General features: G+C 44.1%; 1 protein-coding gene across 4 annotated transcripts in view; it reads left to right on the top strand.

Moving 5' to 3' along the window:
• Nucleotides 1-24,141, top strand: part of cacna1ea (calcium channel, voltage-dependent, R type, alpha 1E subunit a) — a 78,364-nt gene that overhangs the window by 18,654 nt on the left and 35,569 nt on the right. For all 4 annotated transcript variants that reach the window (XM_029429362.1, XM_029429364.1, XM_029429365.1 and 1 more), the window contains exons 2-4: nt 3,171-3,437; nt 13,929-14,034; nt 14,158-14,297. In XM_029429362.1, coding sequence (XP_029285222.1) covers nt 3,171-3,437; nt 13,929-14,034; nt 14,158-14,297 — 513 coding nt within the window. The remainder of the gene's footprint in view (nt 1-3,170; nt 3,438-13,928; nt 14,035-14,157; nt 14,298-24,141) is intronic.

Below are 24,141 nucleotides of genomic sequence, written 5' to 3'. Positions count from 1 at the left end.
GATTCTTTTTTGAGTTGTTTTGCTTTTAATCTAATCAAAAGCTCTTTATAAAAAGTCCTTATTAGGAAAAACTACCAACTTACCTTACGGCCGGTGTCAATTTGAACCTTTTTGCTTGCTTGATCCAAACTGGAGTGATTGTTTGATCTGAGCAAAGACATTAAAGTCATATTTCATTTGGGTTCAGTCCATCACTAAAATACCCTTTTATTAATTAGAGAAAAGACTTGTGACTCAAAGCATCTCATCTACAAGAAGAAAGCTCCACCAGCTCGCTGCTTGCTGCCTTTTCCCAAGAAAAGAGCCATCATCCCTCCACCCTAATCATCCGGGTTGTTAACACCTAATTACCATAGTTCACCCCTCACCTCTCCCCCCACATTGTTCACCCCTCACCTCTCCGCCCGCAGAGCCGGGGCCGCTTCACGCTCCGCTCCTGGCACAAAACAATGTAATGATATCACGGCTGCACAGAGGAAGTGGCAGAAGTAACATTTCTATCACACTTAGCTGAGACCGAAATAGAAAAGTAAAATGTGATTTTTCTTTTTTAACTGTTTCTTTTTTGCCTCAGAACTGGATGAGACTGTTGGAGGAGAATTAGTTCGACTCTTCTCGCCATTTATAATGAGGAGACGTCAGAAATCTGTCTGTTATGGGTTCTATTTTTAATGTGCCCGTAATGTGTTGGAGCACTAATGAGTTGGAGGCCACACACCATTGATCACTGCCTCCGTCATACCACCATCACTAAATACCCATCAGTGTCAGCGTCACTCTCTCCGGTGCTTCCTCTGACTTCTGTCTCCATCAACATCATTTTACTCAACATTGATCCTCTGAGCGTCATGCTTTTTTCATTTAAAACATCTCTTCATTTCTTAAAGTATCAGAACATGCACCAGGGCCAATGGTGCGTTCAGGTGCTCCTCGGATGATGTTCATGAGCTTGGAGTCTTACTGTGGGAACAACATGCACGACACAAAGAAGATATGTTTGTTAATGCTCAGCGTTTAAACAACACGGACCCCAGGAAGACTGGCCGGTGCAATTAATGGGGATTATTTTAATTAAAAATATTAGATAAATAGATTGTTAGCATGCTGGTGCTCACATTTAGTTCAATGTTCCCTTGTGCGTAAGTGCGGCCGCACAGAGCTCCTCGCGTGGCTGTAAAGAGTTGTTGGAGGATAGAGGACTGGCACAGAGGAGGAAGTTATATCAGACCATCAAACTTGTTGGTATTAATTCATCATTGCTTTTGCTCTATAAGGGATTTCTCTCAGATCTGACGGATGTAACATTTCAACTCCACCCTTCCAACCCGACTCCCTGCTCTCCTATTTCCCCCTCTTCAAAGTAAGAACGCCACATCCTCGTGAGAGTAGATATGATCACCTTCAGCAGCACGACTCCGCCCCGCTGTCATGCATCGCAACAGTAGCTTCTGAACCCAGTAATTAGTGAAAGACGCTTCTGCTTCTCTGAGTGTCTTCGCTGGTTTTATTTCACAACATGGTGTTTGGACTCGATGAGAGCAGTCGGCTCATCCTGAGGACTGTGAGGCGTAAACAACAGACACAGAAGAAATGTCCAAAGCAAAGGTTTAAAGGCCTTTAATCAGATATTTAGAATAACTGAGCTGCACAATACCTTATGAATGTGTCATCTTCCATAACCTTGTTGGAATAAGCTGCACAAATCCAGACTGAAAACACAAATGCAAGAGTATAATGCGGAGTGTTGTTGAGGAAACATGTTGTCCAAGGAACTCTTATAAAGCCTTTAATCCGATGGCCGATAACCCAGCTCCATCTTAACGTGAACGATCCTGTCAATGTTTTTATGATTTAAAGGCCATCTGATTAAAGGATTTTAAACTTTTTGCCAGAAGAGTGCCTTTGACCTTTCTACTTGTTTAATGTTCCCAAAGAGCTCCTTCATTACACTTGGTTGAACTTCAGAGACCTTTTAAATAAACTAAAGAAACATGATAAAGCTGGAGGAATCCCACATTAAAACTGAAGTATTTTATATATATATATATATATATATATATATATATATATATATATATATACATATATACATATACATATACATATATACTGTATGTATGGACCCAGTAGTAGAGGTGAAATACTGCCCCCTATTTATTTGGAGCGCGTGGCTCGGAATTACACATTGAACCTTTAAAGAGGCAAGATAATAGCAATAACAATAGAATAAGACATTTATACAACACAAGAATGAGAGTTACAGTGCTGTATAAAGCATAAAGTCGGAAGTTCAATATAATTGCTTTGTATAATCTCTACTCGCCAGGATGGAGGCATCTAATACCAGTTTTCATGACATCAATTGAACTCTGTTTGTCCTTAACTGTCTGTTAACACGCGGGTTGTTAACTCAATCTGCGCGTGTTAAACTGTGCGGTCGGAGAGGTGCCAGGAGACACTGTCTCTCCTGCTCCTACAGTGCGGGGGGGGGGGGGGTGCTTCCCTCACTTTCCCTCTGCAGACACGGGTTGAGGATGTTCTTTCCCTCGGTGTGACACGTATTGACAGTTTGTTTTGTTCGCGTCGTTTCGGGGAAAGAATCTCGTGGAAAATGCCAAAGTTTTTTTTTTTTGTTCCGGTCGTCCTCTTACGCACGCAGTAGGATAGAGCTGCTGTGGTAGGTGGTCACCAGAGAAGAGCAGAGAGGAGACAGGAGTGATGTGCTCTGAATTACTCAGAGGACTAGTTCATTTAAACAATCCATGGATCACCCTGCTCTCCTGCTTCTCGCTCAGGGGACTGAGGATGGCTGAAGACCTGTTGCAGCTTGTCTTTAACACATCAGTGGATAAAACGCATTTTCTTTACATTTAAATCGACGGATTGTTAAATGAAGGCGGAATTGAATTACTTTCTTTTGGATGTCCGTTGTTTTACACATAGCACAATTGAAATCGACGTGTTTCTCTACTGGATAGAAACGAATCCGTGATTGTTTTGAACACATCTTGAAGTTGAGGAACATTTGAGCTCGGGAGTTCTTTTTGCGAATAAAACCGATGATGGACTAAAACTGTTCTCAGCAGCTGTCACACCGAGCGCAGCACCGCGCCCTGCTTTCTAGGAGAATATAACCTCCTTTTCCTCTCCTGTCCCCCCCTCCCTGACAGAATGGCCCGCTTTGGAGACGAGGTCCCGGGCTTGTTGGGCTCCGGGGATGGAGGGTCCGAGCGCAATCGGAACCGCGATGGCGCGGCCGTCTCCACAGGTGGCATCTCCCCAGCCTTCAAGCAGACCAAAGCGCAGCGTGCCCGCACCATGGCCCTGTACAACCCCATCCCGGTCAGGGAGAACTGCTTCACCGTCAACAGGTCCCTCTTCATCTTTGGCGAAGACAACGTGGTCCGGAAGTACGCCAAGAAAATCATTGAGTGGCCATATCCTTTATTCTGCTTCAAGGTGTAATAAAGTCATGGAGTCCTGCAGGAGGGGGTTACAAAGAGGTGGGTAAACAGTCTAAACACACAACAACACTTTCCTCATATTTCACACAAGTCCACACACACACACACACACACACACACACACACACACACACACACACACACACACACACACACACACACACACACACACACACACACACTGTGCACTGAAGCCCTTAAACAGACAAATTATATTTGGTGTGTGTCGCCCCTAGTTTCTCATCATCGAACATCTATAAGGAGTTTCAGCACCATGGACAGCACATACAGGGTAATGCATGAGGAATTCAACCACACACACACACACGCACACACACACACACACACACACACACACACACACACACACACACACACACACACACACACACATAAAACAAGCACTAAATCAGACTTTTTAGAACAATAATCATAAAGTGGATGGACTTATACATGTGTTTGACTCAGACTGAAGAGCTAAATCTAGACAAAAAGTAGTGCAGAAGGGGGGGGGGCAGCGGGGGGTGTCAGTGGAAAGTGGATTAGAGGAACACACAAGAGTTTCTCTGTTTATGGCTGTAAATCTTTTCTGTCAACAAAAGGCTCTGAGACCTGCTGTTGTCTACACACACACACACACACACACACACACACACACACACACACACACACACACACACACTGTCCCCCCTGTCGACTCACGTACACTGAATGCATCAAGCTCAACTGGAGCCGCAACGATTGGTCGTTTAATCTAAAGTTAGTCGAGTGAGAGAAAATAAATCTACAACTATTTTGATAATCGATCATTTTTTTAACTAAACTGTTTATTCGCTGTTTATTTCTGTTTTATATCACCGGAAACTGAATACATTTGAGTTTTTGGACAAAACGAGACATTTGAAGACATCTCTATGGATTATTAGACAATAGGCCCCCGGGCACAGACATGCAGGAGACCCAAACACCTTTTACATTGGAGACACAGACGTTATGGTTGTTTATCATCATTCTGTGTCTCTTTGTGTCTGTATGTAGTCGCTTCATGTGTCTCTTTGTGTCTGTATGTAGTCGCTTCATGTGTCTCTTTGTGTCTGCATGTAGTCGCTTCATGTGTCTCTTTGTGTCTGCATGCAGTCGCTTCATGTTTCTCTTCCTGCTCGGTACGACCCTGTAGGCCTGCTCAGTAATCCATCCATAGTAATAGGCGTGTTGGTACCTTGCCTGCCTAAATACTGCTACTAAATCAAATAGTGGTACAATCCAAATCTGTATTAGCCTACATAACCCTTTTATTAATTTACAGCAGTGACATTAATGATGATCTGGCTGCTTCCTCAAACCTCACGACTCGCTCTTCCACGACTTATCTGAAAATGAAGCGACTGTATTATTTATTTCCTGCCGCTGAGGAGCACGATCACACAAATGTCCATGTGTGGCGTGTTGTGTGCTGCTGCTGTGCAGCTCACCAGGTGTCTGGACCAGGTGTGGCCTCCTCTCTGCTATTGTTCTGCTCCATTCAACAGCTTCCTGAGCGACTACTGGCTGATTCTAAAAACCCAGCAAATAGAAAGAGTGGGCCTCTGCTGTTCATCTCCGGCTAGTGTTGTTTTCTCTGGGTTTGCCCGTCCATTGAGGTGATTAAAAATAGAAACGGGATCAATTTCAATCAACAGCTGAGGAAGAAGGTGTGTGTGTGTGTGTGTGTGTGTGTGTGTGTGTGTGTGTGTGTGTGTGTGTGTGTGTGTGTGTGTGTGTGTGTGTGTGCGTGTGTGTGTGTGTGTGTGTGTTACAGATATTTCAGCTTGTGCTGGGCAATATTTAGTAAATGATATTGACATTGTGACATCTGACTACACAACATCTTAGATTTTGGATATGGTATTATTGCTGCATTACTTTACTTATCAGACTGTTGTAGCTGTTATATTATTTATTCATTATTTCCACATTACTGGTGATTATTTATCAAAAGAGATTGTAATCTGTGTCAAGAATACAATTGAAATCCACATATTGAAAGTGTGCTGTGACTGAAGAACCTGCAGGTTGATGTGTTTTTGTGCAGGGAGTGTCTCATTACATCTAATGATCTCCACTGTATCTGATTAACAGACATTAACAGGAATTACATGTAACGATGTCTGATCGCTGTGTCGTACGCTATTACAACCGCTCATCACTCACTGAGTCATATTATATAGTTTGCTAATATAGTTTTAAAAAGGGAGTGAAGCTGAGCGTTTCTGTGTGCTGATGAGTACATGTGAATCCTGTGTGAAGATGCATGCAGCGTAAATACACGAGTAAGAACACATCAGTACATATGAAGACATATAAACGTTCCTTAGTCCCTTTCTTTACCTTAAAGCCCAACTAACTACAGATATAAGCTAATACATGTGCAAACAGTTGCTTATTTACACATTCAGCTGTTACAGAGCAACATTCTCTGACCACCAGAGCTGAACAATAAATAGGAATGTTATTAAAATGGCGCCTCGGTAGCTCCCCTCTGTCTCTAATAAAGGCCAAAATAAGAATCTTAAAAAAAGAAAGAAATTGCAATATGGACTACTGTAATTTAAAATAAAACATTTAATGAATATTTGATGAATATGTGTTGAAATAATTGTGAAAGAAGTATTATGGTGCTGCAGAGAAGTCGTATTCTACAGACTTAAGGAAAAAACTTTGTATGAAAATATCCCACCATGATTATTGTAAAATATATTTTACAATGAAAAAATATAATTCCCTCTAATATCGTGAATTATTTTGCGATTGTCAAATCAGTCGAAATAAATTAAATTAAATATTTTTTCTAAAACGTTCGGCCCTACTACGCTCTGGTTTTGGTCTCCACCAGCTCCTGAGGATCATATCTTTATAATATCTCTTCATCTTCTAAATGTTCACCAGCTGGTTGCTGTGTGCTGAGCAGATCGTGAACAGTGCGGGCTTTTTAGAACTTTTTGTTGAAAACAGCTGTCTGCTACATGAGAGAGCGGTGAGAGTGGACCATGACGGTAAAGTAGCGCCCTGGAAAAGCCAAACAATGACATGAAACTCGCTTTAAAGCTCCGTAAAGCCAAGTGGAAGCTGCAGAATCAAGTGACGTGTGAAGATGTGAACATAGTGAAGGTTATCATGAGCTGAGACAGGAAGCAGGAAGCAGAGGAAACAGTGGCTTTGTCCAAAGGTCGACAAAATCCCCTTACAAGCACCTCGCTCCCTAATCAACCGGGGTTATCTCATTTGTAAAACCTTAGAATAAAAACGACACTTACAAGTTTACAGGGAGTTTAATGTTGGACTGTTTTACTTGACTTGTGTGTACTTTCTGTACATTTTACCTCAGCGCTTACCCCTTACCTTACCAAATGCACAATGTTATGTCTTAAGTATGCTGTATGTTGCATTAGGAGCCTGTACTTGGGTGTTGTGCATATGACAATAAAGCCTTTAAATCTTTTTGAATCTTAAATCAAGCTTAACATCACACATTATGTTATACAATCCTAAAAGTTCAAACTTTAAATAACGGAATCCCATCATAAAACATCCTCACGTCCCACAAATCCCACTCTCATCGTCTAAAACTCAAACCGGTGCTCACAGAAGTAGAATTACAAGAGAACACACACACACACACACACACACACACACACATTCACAATCTCAGCAGGACAGCTCAAAAAGGTCAGGTGTGTTTGGAGAACAACTTTCCGCTGTCACCTCGCTGTAAGAGGCTCTTTCTTTCTCTGAGTGCTCAATTAACATCAGATGATCAATTCAGGAGTCATCCAGAGGCTTCTGTGATCCAGCAACACTGGTGTGTGTGTGTGTGTGTGTGTGTGTGTGTGTGTGCGTGTGTGTGTGTGTGTGTGTGTGTGTGTGTGTGTGTGTGTGTGTGTGTGTGTGTGTGTGTGTGTGTGTGTGCGTGTGTGTGTGTGTGTGTGTGTGTGTGTGTGTGTGTTACACTCTGTTTTCATTTATTTGAGTACATATTCTCTCGTACATGCTTCTGTGAAAGGTCACAGGAGTACGAGATGTATCAGCCCTCTGTTCCTGCCTTCAGCCTGATGGAGGCCTGGCAGCGAAGGTCAGGGCTAATTAAGCCCACTGGCCCAAGTTTAGTGCGGCAGGCCTGGGGAGGACTGACAGCTGCTCCTCTTGTCTGATCCCTACTGGGATCCCCTGTAGCGGGAAGTTTCCCATTGAGAAGATACACCTCTAAATAATTGATAGTTGGATTTAATAGTTTGTTTCATGAGGGTTCACAGTAAACACCGTGTGCTGGCTGTACGACATTATGTGTTCAACAGGAAGTTTATTTAAACACAGAGGCCCAACCCGGATCTGAAATGCATGAATGGTCATTTAATTAAGGAGCATTGTAGTTTGTAAATCCTTTGCATATGTTGCCAAAGCCAGCTCAGAAGAAGGAGGAGGAGGAGGAGGAGGAGGAGGAGAGGAGGAGGAGGAGGAGGAGCGAGAGCCGACTGGGATAGTGCTGAGTATACTGGCTAGGAGTCTATCCGATATAAGCAGCAGAAGCATACGTCGCGTCGTCTTCTTTCGATCTCTATTTCAGATCGCTTCGTTCTCTCTCGTTCGTCCTCCGCCTCCTCCTCTTCTTCTCCTTCTCCTTGCCTATTCCTTCTCTCCCCTCCTCCTCCTCATCCCTTCTCTTCTTCTCCTGCGTCTCCTTCTCCCTCTCGCTCCTTCTCTCTTCTTCTCCGCCTCCTCCTCCTTCTTCTTCTCCTCCTGCTCATCTTCTACCTTGTCTCCTACGCTTCCTCTCCTCCTTCTCCGTCCTCCTCCTTTCCTCCTCCTCCTCCTTCTTCTTCTCCTCCCCGTCTCCCCTCCGCCTTTCTTAGCTCCTTCTCCTCTCCTCCCTTCCTCCCCCCGCTCTCTTCTCCTCCTCCCCCTTGCTTCTTCGCACTCTTCTTCTCCCCTGTCCTCCTCCCTCCTCCGCCTCCCTACCCCCTCGCCGCCTCCCCCCTCCTCCGCCCCCTCCGCCCCTCCTCCGCCGGAGCCGCCTCCGCGCACACCTCCGCGCCCGCCGCCCGCCCCTCCTCCTCCCTCCGCCTCCCCGCCCCGCCCTCCCTTCCTCCGCCTCTGCCTCCTCCCGCCCCTCCTCCGCCGCCGCCGCGCCGCCGCCGCCGAAGCCCCCGCCACCTCCGGAAGAAGGAGAAGAAGAAGAAGAAGAATGGTTGTTTTTAAAAGAGGTTGTGTGAGGAGGAATTACAAAGACTCCTGGCAGCGTACCGACACCGTCACCAGCTGGAATGGACTGTGGATCAGTAAATGAGGTCCGCGGAAGCAGAACGCAGAATGTGTGTCAGATCCTTTTATAGGGAACCAATAAAAACACCAGTGGTGTCATTATTCTACACTCACTACATTGTGCAACATTAAGTTCATAATGATAAGTTAAAGCAGAAATGTTATCTCACGTTAACACATCCCATGCCCTCATCATGAGGCGTGTTCGCCCCCCCCCCCTCTCTGTAGTGTGTGTGTCTGTGAGAGGTGTGTACAGGAGCTGACACGCTTCACTCTCCGGGCCGCTGCGTATAAACAGGAGCCCTGAACTGTGGCCGCACTTATCTCAGGATTGATCGGCTGGCTCCAGCAGACCACGGAGGTGTGGAGGGGATGTGGAAATTGAAGAGAGATGGCACAATGTTTGATGCCGCAGTCGGTTAAATCCTTTCACCTGACAACATCTTCTGTTTTAGGCATATTTGAATAACAGCACAGAAGTATAAATGTAAGTGTGTCAGTGTTTTTACAGATTACACTGTGTGTACATGTAATGCTGCTCTCTGCCTTTAACACTCACACGTGCACAGTGTTGATCATTCACAGATTTCTAATAAGCCAATCTCAGATGTTTCCTCTTCATCTCGATGTGATAATAATCACAGGGGCTTGGATCCAATCTGGGCCCGGGCGTATTCACACAAGCACACGGCATCACACTCTCTGGTCTCCGTGTCTATTTTTACACGCATGTTTGAGCAGTCGAGGCAGAGCGCCAGCGTCACTGTGACTCACAGGACCGCTGACGAGACGCTGAAGTCGCTGAAGCCGCTGAAGCTACTGAAGCTACTGAAGCTCGTGAAGCTGGTGAAGCCACTGAAGCTGCTGAAGCTACTGAAGCTCGTGAAGCTGGTGAAGCCACTGAAGCTGCTGAAGCTGCTGAAGCCGGTGAAGTCGCTGAAGCTGCTGAAGCCGGTGAAGTCGCTGAAGCTGCTGAAGCTCGTGAAGCTGCTGAAGCTGGTGAATCTGCTGAAGCCGCTGAAGCCGGTGAAGCTGGTGAAGCCGGTGAAGCTGGTGAAGCTGCTGAAGCTGCTGAAGCTGGTGAAGCCGGTGAAGCCGGTGAAGCCGGTGAAGCCGGTGAAGCCGCTGAAGCCGGTGAAGCCGCTGAAGCCGCTGAAGCCGGTGAAGCCGCTGAAGCCGCTGAAGCCGGTGAAGCCGCTGAAGCCGCTGAAGCCGCTGAAGCCGCTGAAGCCGCTGAAGCTGCTGAAGCCGGTGAAGTCGCTGAAGCTGCTGAAGCTGCTGAAGCTGCTGAAGCTCGTGAAGCTGCTGAAGCTCGTGAAGCTGCTGAAGCTGGTGAATCTGCTGAAGCCGCTGAAGCCGGTGAAGCTGGTGAAGCTGCTGAAGCTGGTGAAGCTGGTGAAGCCACTGAAGCCGCTGAAGCCGCTGAAGCCGGTGAAGCCGGTGTGAAGCTGCTGAAGCCGGTGAAGCCGCTGAAGCCGCTGAAGCTGCTGAAGCTGGTGAAGCCGGTGAAGCCGGTGAAGCTGGTGAAGCCGGTGAAGCTGCTGAAGCCGGTGAAGCCGGTGAATCTGCTGAAGCTGGTGAAGCCGCTGAAGCTGCTGAAGCCGCTGAAGCTGGTAGACGAGCCGTGATGAGCGTCACACTCCAGAGCGGCACAGAGGAGGTGGACATTTGGTTTTGGTTAAAGACACTTGTTGAGTGTGTAACTTAGGGGTGAAGTCAACTTTGAATGTTATTGTATTACATGCAGAGGATTTATTAAAACGTCAGTTATAACCTGCTGAGGCCGAATCACTAATAACAATGGATACAATGATTTTAGCTTAACAAATGGTTCTTCAGGGACTCTCGGGCAGAACATGGAGCTGTTGTGCATATAGTTATATATAATACTAAACCTGCTGCTCCTTAAAGAAAACATCATTACAATATCATGATAATTATGAAAGACAACAATATGAATGTGTCACTTTTAATGCACGTTAAGAGAGGAGCACAAATTAACACAGGACAAAGTCACAAAACACTTTTCATGTAGTGGCTATAATTAGCCTGATATACAGCTGTGTGTGTGTGTGTGTGTGTGTGTGTGTGTGTGTGCGTGTGTGTGTGTGTGTGTGTGCGTGTGTGCGTGTGTGCGTGTGTGCGTGTGTGCGTGTGTGTGTGTGTGTGTGTGTGTGACAGAGATAGTTCAGCTGCCCAGTAACCGTCTTGTAGCGTTGGAAGAGAAGCCTGTTGCCGTGGAGACGTCTCTCTCTCTCTCTCTCTCTCTGTCTCTCTCTCTCTCTCTGTCTATCTGTCTGTCTCTCTGTCTGTCTGTCTGTCTGTCTGTCTGTCTGTCTCTCTCTCTCTCTCTGTCTGTCTGTCTGTCTCTCGCTCTCCCTCTCTCTCTCTCCTCTCTCTCTCTCTCTCTCTCGTCTCTTCTTCTGTCTGTCTGTCGTCGGCTGTCTGTCTGTCTGTCTGTCTGTTCTGTATGTATGTCTGTATCACTGTATTTGATGTCTGTTGGTATGTCTATCATCTATTCTATATGGACTCTATCTCTCGATATTATCTGTCTGTATGCTGTCTGTTCTCTATATCGATCTACCTAGTCTGTCTCTCTCCTCTAGCTCCTCGTATCTCTCTCTCCCTCTCTCTCTCTCTCTCTCTTCTGTCTTGTCTGCTCTCGTCTGTCGTCTCTCTATCTCTCTCTCTCTCTCTGTTGTGGTCTCTCTCGCTCTCTCTCTCATCGCTCTCCCTCTTGACTATTTATTTAGCGGATCTGTCTCTAGCTCTCAAGAGATCTCTACATCTACCTCTCGCTCTAGTAGTTGTCTCTCTCTCTCTCCTCTCTCTCTCTCCCTCTCCACTATCTCTCTCTCTCTCTCTTCTTCACCTCCCTCTCGTCTCCCCCCCCTCCTGTGTGTGTTGTGTGTGTTTGAGGGAATGCAGGGCGTGGTGCCCGAGCTCTCACTGAGAGTAAAGTGATGCTGAATCAAAAGACACTTCACTTCCTGAATATGTAAAAGAACTACAACTTCAAAACAACCCTTCAGTCTTCAGCTGATGGCTGCTGGAACAACATATAGACTCATACCAACATAATCCCTCTCAATCCTCCCACTGCAAGTGTGCGACGGAGTCTGCATCTACACACACACACACACACACACACACACACACACACACACACACACAGATGTTTCTGGGCGTTGACCTTTAGAAAAGCGTAGAGACCAGTTTCCAGATCGGAAACTCGCATCCATGAGACAAAGACAAAATGCAAATATAACGCAGGAGAAATGCCAAGCGGACAAAAGAGAGAATATGGTTGTTTTTCCACCGAGGTTGTTTTAGTTTGAAGGTTTTTAGGTATAACGTCTCCTTTTCCTGTCTCTACTATCACTAACAGAAATAAATAACATGTTTGCAGAACTGCGTAGGAATGTTTAACACTCAGAAGAGAACGACAGTTGGATAACTACAATATTTAAGTCATGTTGTAGGTATTTAAATCTAACAGACTAGACATGAAAAACAACTGAGATTAATCGTGACACGACGGCGACACAGCCCCGTAATAACCTTAACGGTCAGGGAGGCGTGTACTTCTGCTGTCGTGGAGCCGGGGGAGGAGGCGCCAACTTTGAATGTTTTGATTACAAACTAAACTGCCTTCAGGTTGGAGTCCCCTCGTGGGAGTACGATTATATCTGCTTTGTTTATTTAGCTTCTCATCACTCTGGTGTCCCTGAGTAACTGCTGGGTGCAGCATCAAGCTGTCCTGTGTCCTGCCTCCTCCGCACCCACCTGTTTTGCAATCTTCTGACACTATATATATATATATATATATATATATATATAGTGTATTCTCCTGATCACCCTTCATCCTCCTTATCACTTTCTGCTGTTTCATTCTTCGCTGTTACCTCTGCCTCCTTCTCACTTCCGCTCTCCCTCCCTGTCTCCACTGTGCAGATTTAAGCTCCCATCCTTCCCACCTCTTCTGCACATAACCAGCAGAAAGGGGTCCGCCCACACACAGCATTAGATAAACAGCACATTGCCGACTGGCAGCTGGTGTTGAACCGGCAACCAGTACAGGCTGTAGTAGTGACCCTGTTCATGGGGTCCGCCCACTAATCCCTCCTGGAGAAGCCTTCTGTGGACGAGGTGTGTGTGGTGTGTGTGTGTGTGTGTGTGTGTGTGTGTGTGTGTGTGTGTGTGTGTGTGTGTGTGTGTGTCTGTGTGTGTGTGTGTGTGTGTGTGTGTGTGGTGTGTGTGTGTGTGTCTGTGTGTGTGTGTGTGTGTGTGTGTGTTCACGGCCCCGAGGCTCATCACATGCAGGTTCATTCTGCTTCATAGAGAGGAATCAGTGTCTGTTTGTTTATACCTGCGTGACATTGTAATTGCAGTGCTGCTGCGTTGGATTTACTGTGAGGTCGATGTGTTCTCTTTATTCTAATAGTGTACTCTTTCTGTTTAGACATCACAGAGGAGACATGATTCACACATTTCCTGAACTACAACTGTGCTCTGATGAATAGATCACGTTGCAGTAATGTTTGACGGACCTAAGAAGCGGTTTAGATCTTTCTGTGAACTGTAATGAATCCATGCGCCACTTAAATCTTAAAGAATGAGGCTTTTTTTAAATTGTAAATAGATTACATGAAAAGACCAGAACCACCAATGAACTGATCCTGTATCCAAAGAGCTCATTCCTCCGTGTTATAAACCTCCATCGATGTCCAACAACCTTCATTACCATGAATGGCGCTTGAGTTGATCCCACACACACCGTCCTGTTGCCGGAAATACTCACAAGTGCACCAAAGGTTTGTTCTACACTACAGTGTCGATCCGTTGGTAAATAAAGGAGCCTTTTAGAACTCCGTATATATTCACCTGCTTTTAAACATTTGTTTGGGCTTCATGAGCCGCAGACAGAGTCATGCTTAGAGACTGATGTTTCTGTCCATCTGTCAGTGTAGCTGGTAGAGTCCAGAGTTTCCCTCCAGCCGTTTTATTATAGTTATATATTATTACCATATGGTATTACCATTGTATGGCTGGGGCCAGGTATGCTTGACAGATGTGAACAGACAGGAGAGTTCATGATAAAGCCAGATGCAAACAAACAAAGACTTCAACATTCAGTCCAAAGTTCCTTAACGTCGTCCCCTCCACTCCGTTTGAGTACATGATCCTCACCACCATCATCGCCAACTGCATCGTTCTGGCTCTGGAGCAGCACCTCCCTGGAGAGGACAAGACCCCCATGTCCAAGAGACTGGTGAGATATCTTCACACACTTGTTCTGTGTCTAGTTGCTGAAATGAAAAGATAAACTCTCTCTGAGCCGCCCTTTCAGTTCGGTGCTCAGCTACTTATCCCTCTTGATGTTTTTGACGAGCAGGAGAAGACGGAGCCCTACTTCATCGGGATGTTCTGCTTTGAGGCCGGGATAAAGATCATCGCTCTGGGCTTCGTGTTCCACAAAGGCTCCTACCTCAGGAACGGATGGAACGTCATGGACTTCATTGTAGTCCTCAGCGGGTGAGTGTGTGTGAGTGTGTGTGTGTGTGTGTGTGTGTGTGTGTGTGTGTGTGTGTGTGTGTGGATGCAGAACTGTGAAACAGGAATTATTGTTATGAATTGAGCTTCATGGACAAAGTGTTTCTTTGTCAGTAATGTATGAGTAACTTTATTGCTGATATAAGTTGTGTTGATGTTCATGTTCTAGGTTTTATATTAAAGGTGAGCAGAGAGGAAGGAGCCTCCAGAACACAGAGTGTTTATGTCTTCAGCAGATTAACCTCTCACACACACAGTACAATGAAATATTAATCAAATCACGGTGCAGAAGTACAAAGAGCGGCAGACAGGGTTCTTAGAGAAGTCTTCATGATTCAGGCTGTTTAGTTATTAATGAGCCGGCTTCTTAACGACACTCCACTCGCTGCTGGAGAGAGGAAGGGTGTGAGGCTGGAGGAGGGAAGAGGAGGAGAGCATAAGAGAGGGATGACATGAGGAAGAACAAGGCTGCAGCTTCTGTTATTGATCCTTTTGGTTAAACCAGCGGTTCTTAACCTTTTTTGAGTCGTGACCCTCCAGAATAATCAGGCTGGTGTTTGCAAAATCTTTTGTTACTATCAACATCAAACACCGGCAGATGTACGCCGGCTTAATGCTTTCTCGTGTCTGTATACCTGTAAGCCCCCCCGCCAAGCACGGCTTCCACTAACAGTCATTATCTGACAATTATTATCTTTTGGTCTATTAAATGTCATAAAATAGTGAAAAATATCCAAGGAGATGTCTTTAAACGTCTGACAAGACAAAGATATTCACTTTAATATGATGGAAAACAGAGAACAGCAGGATATCTGCACATTTCAGAGGCTGAAAACAGCATTTAAACGATTGATTGGTTTTAAATCGCTGCATCTCTACAGCTAAGCCAGTGGGAGTTTGTGCTGTGAAACGCTAACAATTTCCAAATCCAAGTTGTAAAGTGCTTCACAAAAACAGACAGAACACGTCACGGCTTGTTCGCCTGAGAAAAGCAGGAACGCTGCATGTTTGTGAGGCTGAAATAATTATTTTTCTGTGAATAGACTAATGGATTTGTCGAATACTCGTTGCAGCTCTAAAGAAGAAGTGTTGTGGAAGACTGCAGAGAGTCAGCTGACGTGTGACAGCAGGTTTAAAGACACTCGACCCCACAGCATGTTCCTTTACCAACACAAATAGAAGCTTAATTAAAACATGCAAATGCATTGTTCTAATCTCTAACCCCCCCCCCCCCCCCCCCCCCCCCCCCCCCCCCCCCCCCCCCCCCCCTCATGTGTTGGATTCTCCTGGTGCTCAGATTTACTGAACCATTATTTAGCAGGAAGATGAAGGCGTGTGTTTCGTGGGTTGAATTTAAGGTACCAGGTTGTGACTTGTGGAGGACACGTGCTCCATCCGGATGAAATACCCCCCCAGCTCTCATTGTATTAATATTCAGCCTGATGAAGTGAGCTGCAGATAGATCCCTCTCTGAATTATCATTCTGGCCACAGCCAAGCAAATTAATGAAAATGTCCTCGCTCTCTCTTTCTGTCTTTCTCTGAAACACACACACACACACACACACACACACACACACACACACACACACACACACACACACACACACACACACACACACACACACACACACACACACACACACACTTGCAGGCCATCACTTTTGCAACCTTATTAGAGAGTGACTGAAGATTATGAGAAATGCTAATAATATTAGATGATTCACCAGTGCTGTCTGTCAGTTAGTAATAAGGAGGCCTCTGCAGACAGGAAGGGTCACAGACTGTGTAACAAACACACACACACACACACACACACACACACACACACACACACACACACACACACATTTTGCAAACATTTAACAGCATAATGTGATGTATTTTTCCTGCCTTGTGAAGCACTTTATAACCATATTTTGTGCTGTGAATAAGAATGGGTTATTTTGTGAAGAGGACCTTGAGACGGGGGGGGAGGAAACATAATAACGTTCATAATGCTATCAGCGGCTGCAATCCATTCTTTGTCAATTCACTTTTCACCGTATTATTAAATGACACAATATGTTTGAAGTTCTTTATGAACCCTGAAGAGATGAAGTGCTCAGAAGACAACATGAAACTTTCTGGGTGTCATTTGGACCGTTTGCAGAGTTGGCCGGCGATTATTCAGGGTTCTGGTCACATACACAGGTGCGACTTGTCCCTTCAGGCTTGGCGTGCAGCAGGAAGAATGACCAGTTTATTAGTTCTAACTTATAACCTGCAGTGACTCCTATCATCTGAAGCTGAATGGGTCTCGTTGACATCGTCAACGAGACCCATTCAGCGGGTGTCAGCGGGTGTCAGCGGGTGTCAGCGGGTGTCAGCGGGTGTCAGAGGTGATAATAATTCAGTAAGTTTAAAAGTGTGTTTCTAAAGGATCTGTTCTGTATTACACAGAGTGGGAAGGAGGTTTGATAAACTAGATGGTTTTTCTTTAAAGGCTGTTATCGTGTAACTGAGAACAGTGCAATTGGAATAAAGGCGCTGCGGGTTTCCTCCGCACATCACACATGCTTCACCAGCATGCTACTGCGGAAAGTTGTGAAGGGAAGTCAGAGAACAGAGGAGGCGGTAACCAGGAGAGAAACAAAGTAAAGAACCGAGATGAGAGATGGAGCTGGAGGAAATGAGAAGGAGGCCTCAATGCGTAATCGCACGTACTAATTGGCACCTTGGCAGTCTCCTTCGCTGGCAAGCCCTCCATTAGACTGGCAACCGTTGGCAGCGGGCAACGCCCACAGAGGGATTGTGTCACCACTATGTGCCAGACAATTATAGAGGGGGATGGGAGAGATGGAGTTAGCGCAGAGGGAAGATGAGAAGACGGGGAGAAAAGAGCATTTTCATTTCCTCATTTGTGTCGGAGCGTTTACAGATGACGTGATAAAGCTTTGATGTCTTTACGATACTGTATTTCCAGGAGAGATGTGTTTGTCGTGAGCTGAATAGATGTTTTTTGCAGGTTGAAACTGAGGTTGAAATGTAAATGTTTGTTTAACACGCTAAACGTGCAGACCGTGAGAAAACATGGATCATATCACAGGGAAGATACATGAGTTAGTTTATCACTTTCATTGTGAGATAAGGCATTTGTGCTGCATTCATGTGGGGTCGGAAAAATGTTGCAATACTTCGGTTTAATTAAACGCGTTACTTTTTAATGATCCCAAAAGGTTTGGCATGTTTTATGCATTTGTGTATCCAAGGGGTTGTAAACAAACAAAATCACATATTCAAATCCCAACGAACGGAAAAATCAAACAGTCCAATGTTTGGGTCCACCCCCACTAAACTCTGAGCACCTGAATGCACCGTTGGTCTTGGCGGAAGTCTCTCCGAATGCCCTCATTCATTTCCTGTTCTTTCCTCTAGATGAGTTTTTCTTCCAGTGTTGCTACAGTTGCATGATATTCTCACCTCAGAGAGGTTACCGGGCTGTGAACACGCCTTGCCCCCACGTCCCGTCCCGTCCCGTCCCGTGCCCGTGCCCGACTCACTGAGAGCTGAAACCACAATCTGTCTGGTGTCTGTGAGTGTCTGCGTGTGTGTCGGTGCATTCATGTGTATGAACCAAATGTAGTGCCACTGCTGCACGTCTTTTAGCCAACAATGCCGTCTGTCTGCTTGGCAGTCATACACCTGGTAGAACCACACACACACACACACACACACACACACACACACACAGACACACACACACACACACACACACACACACACACACACACACACACACACAGACACACACACACACAAACACACACAGACATACGGATACTTTCTTCCATACAGACACACAGGCAGACCTGTCCTCTCCAATCTTATTTTGCATCTGTTGTCTGATCGATTGATGAGTTCAGACACAGCGTGAGGTGGATATGTCCCCCTGAGCTGTTACCGTGGTGATGGAGGACCCCGCCCCAGGCTAGGCTGTCACTGGCTCCAGTCCTGCTGCTTCTCTGGTCAATGTCTCTGCAATTAGACCAGACCAGGATAGAATTGTCTTTTCTTAAAGTCTGATCAGGCAACAACCTCCGGGTCTGAAAAGTGAAGCCAATGTGGAAACATGCGTTCTCTGTAATAACCAGCAGGAAGACGTCAGAGTGTATAGAAGTCTATGAGAAAATGTTCCGACTTCTCTCTTGATTTATTACCTTAGTAAACATTTTCCTGAAGACTTTATGATCTTAATCTCTAGTTTCAAGTCTTCTTCAACACATGAAGATGTTCATTTAGTAAATTATTGTCGCATTTAGAGTAAAATAGACGATAAAGCAGAGTATGCTTTAGGGCTGGGCTACCTTGTGATTGACAGGTCGCTACCACGGTGTTGTCGTGTCTGGATGTTGTCCGTGTTTCCGTCTTCAACTTTAATCCTTTCTCAGTGTGTTTTCAGTTCAGGAAAGTTAATTGTAACATTTTGGTCGCCTAAAAATTGTCTTAATTCAGCGTTCGGTTGAAGCCTCGAGCCTCTCGTGTCACTTCTGGTTCCAACAAAACAAGATGCCGACGGCCAAAATGCCAAACTCAAGATCTAAAACTGCAGTCTATGAAGCCATGTGTGACTTCACAGAGACTACGTGTGTGTGTGTGTGTGTGTGTGTGTGTGTGTGTGTGTGTGTGTGTGTGTGTGTGTGTGTGTGTGTGTGGCAACACTTCTCTTTCACTTTTCCACACATTTTTCTTTCATTTTACAAATCAAACAAAATGAAACATGAATATATTCGTGATTAAGATGAAGACAGAGTGTGAAGCTTGTGACATTCAGATGACATCCTGAGAGTAGAAGATGTTTTAACTGTGATGCTGAATTAAGTGAGAGAATAATGATGGTGGTGTTGAGTGAAGTCTAACAAGCTCACTCTGTCCCTGTTTCCCTCCATCTCTCTGTCTCTCTCTGTCTCTCTCTCTGTCTCGCTCTCCACTAGCCGTTATAAAGAGGCCAAATTTCATGAGACAATTCTCAATTCTGAACGGGCAATTTGTCTTTACAGATTGAACTTCAGGCAGACAGCCCTTTTGTGAGTTCAGTCTGACATTTGTTCCTTCGCAGGCTAAACTGGTAAAAGACTTGCTTAACAAAAATCACAGAGAAAACCGTCTTCACACAATTTAAATTACTGCCGAATCTCCTGAGACGGAGTTCAGGATGAAATTACATGTTTCAGAGACAGAAGTGGAGGCGCAGCAGGTGTCAGTGGAGGGCAGGCTGCACACCGAGCTGTAAAGACCTCGTTCCCTTCACAGTGAGAGAGGCGGACACACACACACACACACACACACACACACACACACACACCCACAACGACTTATATTACACAACGTGTGATTTCTAGAGATGTTATGCCAGGAAACTGGAGGTTGCAAACAGCGGCCTGAGGGCCAAGTCTGGCCGCTTTAACCAGATTTCTTTTCCCCTGACAAAAGTGAAAGTACATCAAACCTTTAAACCAGCAGTGCGACATTTTGTGGAAATACGGCAGCAGTTGCCAAGCAACAAGAGGACACTGCAGGAAGTTACAGGTCCCGCGCAAAAAATAGTCCAGCACATGAACTCCTGTAGAACGGCAACCGGCTGCGCTGCGATTTCATTTGTCTTTTCTGATTCCTGACCACGACAAAAAAACCTGATTCTACAATACCTAGCCCCGGCCAAAGCCATTTTTCTCCATCTTCCTTTTCATTTAAAATAATCACTTAAACCAATTTAAAAACACTGGAGGATGCAGTGTTTATATGGCAGTCTGTTCTTGTTTTAACCAGCATCAGATGTCTTCTGAGAGGCGTCAGAATCAACCATCAGTGTTGTTGGCAAGAGAACAGCGTGTGTTCTTTTACAGCCACAGTTTCGCTGCAAATGCTCAGTTTCTTGTTTTCACACGGTCCATATGGTCGTCTCAAGCAGAGCTCATTTGGAGGAATTGTTTTTTGTGATACCAGCTTTACTTGGTTACAGGCAAAGGATGTGGAGAAGTATTGGAGCGAGTGATTCTGACAAGCAGCGAGACTGAATGGATGAGTGTCCGGAGGGGGGGGGGGGGGGGGGGGGGTGTTAATGGAGAAACTCAAGGGACTGCAGGTAATTTTAAACATCTCCTGTGTTCAGTGCACCGTGGCCCAGAGTGCTAAATTATAAGTGGCAGAAAATTAAGTAAAATTAAAGACAATTAAAGCACCTAGGGAAGAGTTGGAAGGGCCCGATATACTGTAACAATATAATATAACTATATTTATATTTTCTGGTAGATCAATAAATAAAAAGTCTAAATGAAACCACATGGTGAAGGCTATTTTTGCATATTCCATGTTTGCAAAATTAGACATAATAGACATTTATATTTACAGATAATAAATCAAGTCTGATAATAATAAAGTATGTGAGTGGCTTCTGAGTTCAGCGTTGCTGTCAGAGCAAAATGCTTTCCCCTCTATTTCTGTATACTAAAAACAGGGTTCCCCAGTAAAATCCTTGAAATTTTTGGAAAATGCCTGTAATTAATTAAATCCTTGAAAGTTTTGGAAAATTCTTGTAATTAGTTCAATCCTTGAAAGTTTTGGAAAATTCCTGTAATTTGTTAAATCTTTGAAAGTTTTGGAAAATTCCTGTAATTAGTTAAATCCTTGAAAGTTTTGGAAAAGTCATAGAATCAGTAACATCCTTGAAAGTTTTGGAAAATTCATAGGATTAGTAATATACCCTTAAATGTTTGGGAATATTCATAAAGTTAGTAATATCCTTGAAGGTATTAAAAAAAATACATGTAATTAGTGATGTCCTTAAAAGTTTTGGAAAAGTCATAGCATTAGTAAAATCCTTGAAAGTTTTGGAAAAGTCATAGCATTAGTAAAATCCTTAAAAGTTTTGGAAAAGTCATGTGATTAGTAATACCCTTAAAGTTTGCGAATATTCATGAAGTTAGTAATATCCTTGAAGGTATTGGAAAAGTCATAGAATTAGTAATATCCTTGAAAGTTTTGGAAATATCCTGGAATTTTGTTTTGTTTAATGAAATTAATTGTTGCAATAATTTCCATAACTTAATACATAACGGTGAATATATTTTATATGTATTTTCTGTGTCTGCTGACATCACGTAGCTGTATTAAGCGTGCGTGACACAACAAGTGCACATTTAATATTTCATGGCTCTCTGGTGGCCGATACAATGTGAGAATGACGTGTTTTCTATAATCTCACAAAGGAAACTAATCAGCAGTCAAATAAAAAATATTTTTTAGAAATGACATTATATGCTGCTTACATGTTACAATATTACTATAATATAATAAACTACGTTTGCAGTTGATACTAAAATACATTATTGTACAGTTTTTAAATGCAGGTATTTTACTTGACAATTATTTATACATTATAATATTTTACCTTTTTTGTGCAGAAACTGGATTCCCTTAACAAAGCTCCTCTCCAAACCTGTTAATAACCTAAAAGTAATATTCTTATTTATTTTCTAATGTGTTTTATGTTTTTATAAAAGCTTTGTAATTGAGCCGTGTTCTTGCCTCGCCTGCGGTCGGGTTTAATAATATAAACATGATGTTTGTAGGCCGGTTGATTATATCACACAACGCTTTCAACCATCTCATTGGTTTTGCATTCTGTATGTGAACTTCTGGGACCTTTTGCACAAGTTGGTTTGCCAACCACTCATCTCTGCGCTGCACTGAATTAACATTTCTCTCCCTCCCTCCCTCTCTCTCTCTCTCTCTCTCTCTCTCTCTCTCTCTCTCTCTCTCTCTCTCTCTCTCTCTCTCTCCCGTCCAACAGATGGCTAATAAATAATTTACCCGAATAAATAAATGATTCTGTCCAAAGAGCAAACATTTACCTAACTGACACATAAACCAATATGAAATGCAACTGATTCACATAAAGCCGGGCTGTCGATATTTGATCTTGCATAATATCCTGTGTGTGAATGTAGAGGGCTCAGTGTGTGTGTGTGTGTGTGTGTGTGTGTGTGTGTGTGTGTGTGTGTGTTTGAGAGAGAGAGAGAGAGAGAGAGAGAGAGAGAGAGAGAGAGAGAGAGAGTAAAAAGGATGAGGGGGGAGTTAAAAATGAGAGCGCACACTGTGGGAGGCAGAGAGGCTTATATTAAGTAAACCAACCAGAGCAGCACTGTAGGAGTTGCTCCACACAATTCCTTATTCTGTCAAGACAATGCGCTGAGCACACACCACCCACTGCACGGTGGGCCACCAGAGCAGGTTTATAAATGCACCGTCCTGCAGAACCACAGGTCTCCATAACGTGGGAATGTGGGTCAGCTTGTAGTGTAGGAGCTAAACTTTGGAGGAAGTGTTTACAACTCGCTGAGCTGCAAGATCATCGCCCTGAAACTCTGTTAATGCTCACATTTCAGATAAGTTAAAGCAACTTTTTATTTCAGGACAAATTGTCACATGTGAAGGCAAAACCTGAGATTCTGCAGTGCATTGTGGGTAACTGAATACAGCCTGAAGCATTATAAAGATATCATAAACACAAGCAACAGTAAAGGAATATGCCAACAAATCACTGTGTAACATTTAAATACAAAACTAAGTGGAAAGTTGACTTCTGGGGACAGAGTTAACAATGTTAACAGAGTTAACATTGTTAACATTGATAACGGCCGCTGCGTTTCATTTAGATGACACAGTTTCAGGGCCCTGAAATTGCGCACGCTGACGTACTCGGGCAGTTTGGGGGGTTTCCAGCCATCGGTGAATGTGCTGCATGTTGGACTCCTTGCACTACATGTGATTATGCTATAGTTCACGTCATGTAAAGTACTGAACTCTGTTTACTTCCTTTGTTATTAATTCATTCACAAATCAGTGGTTTTCAAACTGTTACGACTTGAAATGAACCACCACTTTCTCACTCAGGACAAAATGAGTTTGTCTTTTGTTTGCAATATATCTCTTGCAGAATAACGTTTTTGTATTAAGCAGCACCAACATGTGATAAATGGTGATGCACCTGAGTTATCATGACACCCCTGAGGTGAGAACTAGAGGTGTGAATAACTCCTGCTGGGGAGTTAATATCACAATAGGTGCACTCACATCTTATTAGTTCGCAGCAGATTGACAGTGGCGTGGAGAAGAAGTCACAACGTTATCAGTATCACGGCATGACGGCTGTCACAACAGATTTGTCTCACAGCTGCGAGCTGTCAGTTCTGCAGGGTCTGTCATTGTTTCTCACTTATCATGGTTGACAACTCTGCTCAGTTCACTACGCTGTGTGTCTCACATAACACCTGCAGACACGTGCAGAACAAAGACGTTTTCTCTGTGCGACTAAAAATGACTCGTTAAGGTGTCCATGAAGTGACCGACGGGGTTCAACCAATCCAAGAGCCTCTGGTCTCCGTCAGGCCCCAGCTGGAACAACATTTTTGTTTAATATCTTGTATAGTTGGGAGAGAGAAAGAATAGAGAAACGTGGAGAGATGTGAGAATTTAAGGGGATTATAAAACGGTTGCTTCTGACATGATGTTGGATGAACGTCTCTGGTGCACTGATGGAAAGCTACAGGTAATAACGTGTTTAACAACCCAGAAACCAACAGAAGAAGAAGAAAAAAAAAAAGAAGTCAGATTGTATAGAAGTCTATGAGAAAATGTCCCGACTTCTCATTTGATTTATTACCTCAGTAAACATTTTCCTGATGAGTTAATGATCTCAATCTCTAGTTTCAAGTCTTCTTTAATACATCATGATGTTCATTTAGTAAAGTATGTCCTATTTAGAGTAAAATAGACGATAAAGCAGA

Source organism: Cottoperca gobio, chromosome 4 (assembly GCF_900634415.1).
Source record: "Cottoperca gobio chromosome 4, fCotGob3.1, whole genome shotgun sequence".
NCBI lineage: Eukaryota > Metazoa > Chordata > Actinopteri > Perciformes > Bovichtidae > Cottoperca > Cottoperca gobio.
The sequence above is the reverse complement of the archived record's forward strand: the minus strand, read 5'-3'. Positions and strand labels throughout refer to the sequence as shown.